The sequence below is a fragment of the Symphalangus syndactylus genome, chromosome 11 (assembly GCF_028878055.3).
Source record: "Symphalangus syndactylus isolate Jambi chromosome 11, NHGRI_mSymSyn1-v2.1_pri, whole genome shotgun sequence".
Lineage (NCBI taxonomy): Eukaryota > Metazoa > Chordata > Mammalia > Primates > Hylobatidae > Symphalangus > Symphalangus syndactylus.
Window position 1 is genome coordinate 119,455,506 of NC_072433.2, and position 9,365 is coordinate 119,464,870.

The 9,365-nt window shown below is 49.0% G+C and overlaps 1 protein-coding gene across 1 annotated transcript in view; it reads left to right on the top strand.

Moving 5' to 3' along the window:
• Positions 1-8,507, top strand: part of LOC129492710 (uncharacterized) — a 69,053-nt gene extending 60,546 nt beyond the window's left edge. The window contains exon 6 of the mRNA XM_063612593.1: positions 8,137-8,507. Within this exon, the coding sequence (XP_063468663.1) occupies positions 8,137-8,504 (368 nt within the window). The 3' untranslated portion in view covers positions 8,505-8,507. The remainder of the gene's footprint in view (positions 1-8,136) is intronic.
• The last annotated feature ends 858 nt before the right edge of the window (positions 8,508-9,365 follow it).

Below are 9,365 nucleotides of genomic sequence, written 5' to 3' on the forward strand. Positions count from 1 at the left end.
CACTAGTAAGTGGGGAAGTCAGAATTTAAACCCAATTTAAACAGGCCTAGATCCCATGCTATTAACCATTGCACTGTATTGACAGACACTCAATGTCCGTACAGCTCAGTGTCTTCATTCTGTGACATGGGGACGACAGTACCGTACCTCACAGGGTTGGGGTGAGCATTGTGTGGAATGACTTATGTCCAGAAGTACACCTTTGCACCAGTGGCCTTGGCACCCCCAAGGCATGCTCCACAAACAGCTTGCACGTTCCTTTCTCACAGCGTGTGCTGCTGAAACATTGAGGTTTGTGGACCGGACTTCTCTGTAGCCCTTGTATTTGGTTTTCACTTCCTCTTTCTTGACCTCCTCCCACCCCCCACCCAACTGCAAGGTAGGGAGGCTACTGAGGGGCCAGCCTATGGGTTCCAGAGAGCACAGGGCTATCTGGGATGGAGGGGACAGGATTCTGAAGACAGAAGGTGGGAAGGTCACACTGTAAGGGCAGACATACCCCATTTCTTCTACCTAAACAACTGGGTGTGATACCACTGTTTCCCTGAGAAACACACTTTCAGGATTAAAAAGTATATAAGTAAAGAAAAAAAAGCATATAAGTGATCTGGTAAAGATGAAAACATGGCTGATCTGAAGGTAGTGAATTATCTCAATTGACTTCACAGTCAGTTACAGATCGAACTCTTTGTTTTACTCTTTTCCCCCTTCTTGCTACTGCACTTGACTAGTCTTTTTTGTTGTTGTTTGTTTGTTTTTTGTTTTTTTGAGATGGAGTCTCGTTCTGTCACCCAGGCTGGAGTGCAGTGGCGCGATCTCGGCTCACTGCAAGCTCCGCCTCCTGGGTTCACGCCATTCTCCTGCCTCAGCCTCCTGAGTAGCTGGGACTACAGGCATCTGTCACCAAGCCCGGCTAATTTTTTTTTTGTATTTTTAGTAGAGACGGGGTTTCATCGTGTTAGCTAGGATGGTCTCAATCTCCCGACCTCGTGATCCGCCCGCCTTGGCCTCCCAAAGTGCTGGGATTACAGGTGTGAGCCACCGCGCCCAGTGACTAGTCTTTAAAAAAATGAATAATATAAAATTTTTTAAAAGATGAAAACATATATATACCCTGTAAACCAAAAGTCCCACTCCTCAGAATCTTCTCCAACCACACTCTTACCCATGTGCACCAGAATATCCACACAGCACCAGAAAATGTCCAAATGACCGTCAACAGTGGAGAGTACAAATAAATTGTGCAGTGTTCCTGGAGTGAAATGAACTACAGCGACTTGCAGTAACTGTAATATTGTTATATTGGATAATAATACTGTAATAACGAATGACTCATCAATGAATAAAACCTACAAAAGAATGCATACAGTATAATTCTTTGTAGCAAAAATCTAACAGCTGGCAAAACTGAACTGTATTGTTAAGGATACATGCAGAGGAGGTCAAACTACAAAAAGCACGGAATTATTACAAATGTCTATTTACTGATGCACAAGAGAGGGTTGGAGTTGTGATTAGTAGGGGAACATGGAGGTGCTTTGGGGGTGCTAGTATTGTTTTCTCTCTTTAACTTTGGGAGATTACCCTGGATTATTGGGTAGAAACTGGGGTGGGTGGGCCCAATGTAATCACAAGCATTCTTAAATGGAGAAGAGAGAGGCACAAGGGTCAGAAGCAGAAGCAGAGAGATTTCAATATGTGAAAGACCTGGCCAGCCAGTGCTGGCTTTGAAGGTGGAGGAAGGGGCCACAGGCCAAGGAATGCAGGCAGCCTCTAAAAGCTGGAAAGCGGAAGAAAGGAAAGAGATTCTCTACTAGAGCCCCAAGGAAGGAATGCAGCCCTGCTGACACCTTCAGTTTAGCCCAGTGAGACCTGTTTTGGACTTCTGACCTACGGAACTATAAGAAAAGAAATTTGTGTTGTTTCAAGCCCCTAAGTTTATGTTAATTTATTAGAGCAGCACCAGGAAGCTGATCCACTGGAAAACCATCTGGGATATGCAGCTGCCCAGAATCCCTACTCGTGGTTAGATTCAGCCTTACAAGGCTCCACAGCCTCTCTGCGAAAGACTCCATTCCCTCTTGGAGAAGCTCAGACTCTAGAGCCCTGGGCAGGGAATGGGCCTCCATGGCATGGGGGCGATCAAGAAGGATGCCCCCCAGGACAGTGCCTCCGCTGGACATCTCTACAGAAAACAGTATATCCCTCAGTGGCATGAGAAGATCCAATAGGGTCACCACACTCCACAACTGCAGGGGACGCTGTTCACATTTTAGACTATGCAGCCTCTGGTGGCCAAAGATTAAATGAGAACGCTTTTGCTGTGTGACCTGAAGTTCATGGTCAGTAAGTTGTAGCTATTGTTATGCACGACTTAGGGGGAAGCAGGGGTCACTGCAGAGCAGCAGTGGTTTTATAGAGATTTGCTTTATGATTATTTGTTAAACTGAACATATATTCTGTGTATTTTTCTGCATAATTATTGTTTCACAATTTTTAAAAAGCATATATGCACTTGAATCTTCTCTAGCCCTGAACAGCACAGTGAATGGACAGGGCAGCAGATGAGCTCTGCCCCACACCGGCCCTGTTTCAGAACAGCACTCCAGAGTGCTGCACTGCTTGCTGAACCACAGCTGTTACTGCAGATTGAGGAGCCTTAGAGGGAACAGAAGATAAAGATCATTATGGAATTGACGATTGCAGGACATTCTTTGACATTTCATAACAGCCAGGGAAGATCAACTGTGGTCAGGGGAACAGGGGCAGGAAGAAACCATGGCCAAGGCCTGTCTGGCAGGACTTGAAGGGGCAGAGAGACCCCTGCAAATGACCCTGCCTGGGACCCAGCCCCATTTGGCCCCTGTATAGCACTGATTCAACTGGGGCTTTTATCCCAGGATAACCTCTTCAGGGATGCCTGTATTTGTTGATTAGCTGCCATATGCCTGGTCCCTGCAGAATACAAGGAAGAAAATAGCCTTCAGCAGAGGCTGAGACAGGAGCCTACAGGATGCACAGTAAGTAGTCCAAGGCTCAGGATGAGGCTTTCCTGATTTTCTCCCCTAGGGGACTGACATTCTCTACTGGTACAGACCTTGTTTTATTCATCCCTATGTCCCTAACCTGGAATGGGCCCAGGGTGACAGTTATAAGTGTTTGTCAAGTGAGCAAGCATGTGGAGTGTGCACTGTAGACAGTAGGTCTCTATAGGATCTTGCTGGAGAGGCAGCCCACTGGGCTCACCCCTTCTCCAGAGGAGGGACTGGTCCCTTGCCAGACAGCCCTGCCAGCTGGAGCAGGCTTCCTCAGGGGTGCCTGGAGCTGTTGACCATGGCTGTTGCCCACTGGCCCCTCTTAGGAAGAGCAACCTGTCAGATGTTAAAGACGGTCTTCCTTTCTCTTCTCCAAGTTAAACATGACTAGTTTCCATCTCACCATCTTCTGGCCCTCAGCAGACTGGTTATCCAGTCGGGAGAGGCAACAGTAGTATCCAGATGTGATCTGAACAGAAGAACCATGGATGCAGATGGAAAATTCAGTTTGTGTGCTTCGGCAGTCAGTGTCTGCAAGTTGTAATGGGGACAGTGGCTAGCATGGCCTCCAGCACTGTGGGAAGGATCAGGGTGTCTGCCCATCATATTTCTCTCTTTGATAGACACTGTTTACACAGACACTGTTTTGGTGTAAAACCTTATGTTGTAGCTCTTGTCAACAGTGTTATGTTTCTCCTCAACTGTCCTGGAAACTCCCTGAGGTGGCTGGCTTGTAGGCACTCCATACCTGTTAGCTAGTATTATTTATTTATTGTTTTATTATTTGAATGGACAATCATTCATGTCATTTAATGAGCATGGGCTATGTGCCAGAAATCACCAGGTGCCAGAATACAATGCTGAACTACAATAGACCTGTCCCTGGCCCCCAGAGCTCCCAGACACGCTAGGAAGACTTGTTGATTGAATAATAAACCTTCATTGAACTCATGATTAACATCTTCACCACCAGACGTCATTGAGTGCTCTCTGTGTGTTCAACTCAGAACATACCCTTCCTGCCCTCAGAGGCTGGAATGTGAGAGTCATTAAGGGAGACACCATTGTGGGAGTGAGAAAATCCTGGACTTGGAGGGAACTGACTAGGGATCACCTCCAAGCTCTGCCATGGACCCACTGTGTGACCGTGGGTGAGTTACTTGACCTCTCTGAGCCTCAGTTATCTTATCAGTGAAATTGGGTTAATAATATATCTCTCAGTGGCACAGGAGGATCACATAGGATCACCATACTCCACAACTCCAGGAGATGCTGTTAACATTTTAGTCTATGGATCCTCTGGTGGCCTAAGATTTAAATGAGAGCACTTTTGCTATGTGACCTGAAGTTAATGTCAATAAGTTATAGCTATTGTTATGTACGACGTAAGCAGGGGTCACTGCAGGCCAGCAGGCTGACACAATTTGGCCAGGCTTTATTCTTCAAGGAAGAGCAGGGCTCTGAGAAGTGCAGACTGTGATGCAGGTGAAGGCCAGGAGGCAGGGACTCCCAGGGCAGGTCTGGAAGGAGCGAGGCTGGTGAGGGAAGTGGTCAGCAACCTCAAGGCATGAGTAAGGTGCTTGCCCTTCTCTCCAGGCACAGAGGAGTCACTGGAAGCTGGGCAAAGAGCTGGGATGGATGAGACCAAGGCGAATACTTTACTTATTAAGCTGCAAAGGACCCTAGGGAGCATCTTGTGCAGCATCTTGTCTTACCAGGCAAACAAAGGCCAGGGAGGGAAGGTAGTGAGTCTCCAGGGTCACACAGCAAGGACCAGGGCCCGAGCCAAGACTCCCACCCCTGCAGAACTGAGCTCAAATGATTCCTTGAGCCCAGTTTGTGGTTCCACAAAAGAAAGTTCCTGGCACTTTTCATGTTTATTTATAATTTTTTTTCTGATTATAAAAGTAATTATAGGCCAGTCAAGGTGGCTCACACCTATAATCCCAGTACTTTGGGAGGCCAAGGCAGGAGGATTACATGAGCTCTGGTGTTTGAGACCAGCATGGACAACATAGCGAAATCCTGTCTCTACAAAAAATTAGCTGGGCGTGGTGGTACGCACCTGTAGTCCCAGCTTCTCCGGAGGCTGAGGTGGGAGGATCACTTGAGCTTGTGAGGTTGAGACTACAGTAAGCCGAGATTGCACCACTGCGCTCCAGCCTGGTCAACAGAGTGAGATTTTGTCTCAAAAAATAAATAAGTAAAAGTAATTATAGGTCACCATGGAACATTTTTAAACTATAGAAATATAAAAAATATATAATCACCTGTAATCCCACCATCCAAAGATAATCACCTTTAGTATTGTGATGTATTCCCTCCATCTGTATTCCACAAAAAAATTATACATTAATTAGATTTGAATTGTGTATAGTTTCACGTCCCCCTTTTCCTCTGTAAAATTGCGCTTTATGAGAAGGAGGGATTGTTTTTAATGCAGAAGAAACTAGAAAACCTTTTTCTTAAGAAAAAAAAAAAAAAAAAAAAAGCCCTACAGTCTGCAGTGGCTGGAGGACATCCTGTGGGGCTACATGGTGGCTCTGTCTCACATCCGGTGTGAGCTGCAGGGCGGTGGCAGTGGCTGGGTCCTTTTCTCCCCTGGCCAGGCTACACCCTCCTGCCTATGGGTGAGACAGAGTTTTGAAGCGTCTGCGCTCACCCCTTCCTCCCTGACACAGGATGCTCTGATCATTCACCCTATCAAAAGGCATGTGGGGTTGTGATTGTTACTGTTTGCATCTCAAGTTGTGCAGCACGATGTTTTCCCGTGTGTTATCTCACCTGAGACTCACACCCTGTGAGACAGATAAGACAAATGATGTTATACCCATTTTACAGATGAAGAAACTGAGGCTACAAAAGGTCTAGTGGCTTATTTGAGGCCACATAGCTAGTAAGTGGCACAGCAGGGACTTTATGCAGATCTGGCTGACATCCAGTAACTATTTTTTTCCTCTAAACTTTTTTTCCAGTAGTCCTAGCTTTTCCAGAGCTAAACTGAGTCCCCTTAGTATCCCCTTAGTAAGGCCAAGGACTGAGAGTGTTATGAGTATTATGGATGTGTGGAGGGGCCATGCAACTCCTTCCTGGGAGTCTTAAGCCAAGCCCTGTGGCCTCTGACTAACTTTCCTAGGTGGCCTGACCTCACGGAAGGACCTAGGACCTCCAGGACCACTCAGAGCCAGCACCTCAGCTCACTGAGGTTTGGGGAGGGGGCTCAAAGAGGCAGCTGCTTCCTATAGAGAGGTCCAGCAGAGGCACCATCCTGGGGGGCATCCTTCTTGACCCCCTCCATGCCATGGAGGCCCATTCCCTGCCCAGGGCTTTAGAGTCTGAGCCTCTCCCAGAGGGAATGGAGTCTTTCGCGGACAGGCTGTAGAGCCTTGTGAGGCTGAGTCCACCCACGCGCTGGGATTGTGGGCAGCTGCATCCCCCAAATGGTTTCCCAGTGGATCAGTTTCCTATTGCTGCTCTAACAAATTATCATAAACGGGCTTAAAACAACACAATTTTTTTTTTTTTTTTTTGATCTTGCTCTGTCACTCAGGCTGGAGTGCAGTGGCTCAATGTTGACTCACTGCAACCTCTCCCTCCTGGGCTCAGGCCATCCTCCTACCTCAGCCTCCCAAGTAGCCAGGACTAAAGGCACGTGCTACCACACCCAGCTAATTTTTTGTATACTTTATAGAGACAGGGTCTCACTATGTTGCCCTGGCTGGTCTCAAACTCCTGGGCACAAGCAATCTGCCTGCCTCAGCCTCCCAAAGTGCTAGGATTACACGTGTGAGCCACTGCACCTGGCCCCAGTTTCTTTTCTTATAGTTCTGTAGTCAGAAGTCCAAAACAGGTCTCACTGGGCTAAACTCAAGGTGTCAACAGAGCTGCATTTCTTCCTGGGGGCTCTAGTGGAGAATCCCTTTCCTTCCTTTCTCTTTCCAGCTTTTAGAGGCTGCCTGCATTCCTTGGCCTGCAGCCCCTTCCTCCACTTTCAAAGCCAGAACTGGCTGGTCAGGTCTTTCACAATGCGATCTCTCTAGTTCTGACCCTTCTGCCTCTCTCTTCTTCATTTAAGAACCCTTGTGATTACACTGGGCCCACACCAATAATCCAGGGTAATCTCTCTATTTGCAAATGAGCTGGTTAGCAACCTTAATTCCATCTGCAGTTTTAATTCCTCTTTGCCATGTAGCAACATATTCATAGGCTCATGCATTAGGACATGGACCTCTTTATTCCACTGTGGACCAATACTCTGCCTTCCACACCTGGCCTCTCTTCTGAGTTTTCTAAGGGCCCCCCATCCTCAGGCATCCTCAGGCATAGACAGCGGGCTGGGCCAGACCACAGTCAGGATGTTCCCGCCACTATCAGAGAGGTCCTTTCTGCCCAAGTCCCCTCCCACCTGCCTGCTCCTCTTTCAGCTCGGTCTGTCCTGGATTCCTCTTCCTTCATCCTCTGCTCCCAGTCTTAGGTAGAGAAGAGCTGAGCAGGAAGTGCCAGGGGGTGTGGAGATGGAGGAGGGGGAAGATAAGGCCTGAGGCACCAGGGCTCTGGGAGCCCAGGGAGCTGAGGCTTTTCAATCCAGACACCCTGCACTTCTCCAGCTCTGAGGCCTCTGGGGACCACACACTCAGCTCCAGGGCTGGAGAGGTGGCCAGCCAAGTATTGGAACCCTTCTACTTGTACATCCCTAGCTGCCCTTAACAGCCATAGTTCACCTGGCCCTTTTCTTGGGTGATGACAGACTGTCTACCTTCATTTATTCCCTTTCCCCTGTCCCTCCCTAGGCCTCAGGCTAGAACTTGCTGGAGCTTCCACGGGAGGCAAGGCCCCAGCCAGGCCTCTGTCCCTGGGCTGCTTGGTGTGGGCATGGGGGATCCAGAACCCCAGCAGGAGGGCAGATGGAGAGCACAGGGCAGGAGGGGCTGGACAAAGATTTGGCCCTCAGGAAGGGTGACCAACTGGCCCTGGTTTGCCTGGGACTTTCCCAGTTTTAGCACTGAAAGTCCCAGATCCTGGGAAACTTCTCAGTCCTAAGCAAACTGGAACAGTTGGTCAGCCTATCTCCAAGCCTTTTGCACCTCCTAATCTACTCTAGATCACCTCTGCAGCCTGCACAGCTGGGCCTTTGGACTCCTGGATGCTAGAGAGACCCGGGTGCTGAGGGGCCCCGAGCCAGTACCAGGAAAGGATAGACTCCTGCTTGCAGCATTCCCAGCAGAGGCATCGCCTGTGGATACCGCGTCTGTGTCTGTATATGGCAGAGCTCCCAGATACATGCACAAGGGAGTGAAAAAATGTGTTTGCACCTCAGACTCTAAAAATTCAATAGCCTGGTTACTTCCGGGTGGTATACTGCAGGTGGCTTCAATACGTGTTATTTGCTCATCTGTATTTCTTACTCTTTGTACAATTATACCATGTTCCTTTTACTTATGTACATTTTTAATAAAAGAAAGTTGTTAAGGATTCAGCCTTCTATCTCCAGTCCTGCCGAAAGAGACAAGCAGTCATGCTGCGTGTCGTGCGCACTGGCCCTTGTTCTGGGGCCTTTGACCTTGGCTGCTGGTTGGTCATGGCCTGTTCTGCCCAGGGCTCTACTGCAGGGGCAGGGTTGGTTATTCCTCTGTGCCCTTTTTGCCTCTCAGCCTGCTTGCTCCTCTGGACCCCAGAGTCTAGCCTCGTTCCCCCAGGGGAGGGACTCAGAAAGTGCTACTATAGAGAGATGCTAACTACATCTCTGCTGAGCAGCAGGAGATGCTCTAAAGTGCCAATCCTTGCTGAACACGGTGAGAATATGGAAGAGATGAGCTGCTTGCCCCTGGGGAGCTTCCAGTCTGGTTGGCGAGATTGGGTACCCTGCAGACCCTGTGGGGACTGGCAGACAGGAAGGGACAGGCCCTACAGAGTGAGGCTTTGCCTGTGAGGGCTGTCACCGGCCAGAGAAGGGAGGGCCCCAGGGCTCCATTGTACACGTCTTAGGATGGCCAAAGACCAAAAATGGGGTCCTCTTCAGTGACCTGAGGCAGGCCCCATGAGCTTGGGGGTAGATAGTCTCCTGCGCCCAGAACTCTGGCTGCTCGCCACCTATGACAGAAGAATGGTGACGAACACTCACCAGGCTGTTCCAAGTCTCGGAAAGTTGGACACCCCTTCAGGTCCTCCTCCCTGTCCCACCCCACCCCACCCCTACCCCATATGGGAATGCCAGGCTGTAGCCTTTGCTGTGACCCATCCCAACTCCAGCTCCTCTCCCCATCCCAACAAGCCAATCAGGAGCACTTGGAGGGGAGCCCTGGGTCCCCAGCAGAAACAGCCCTCCACTGC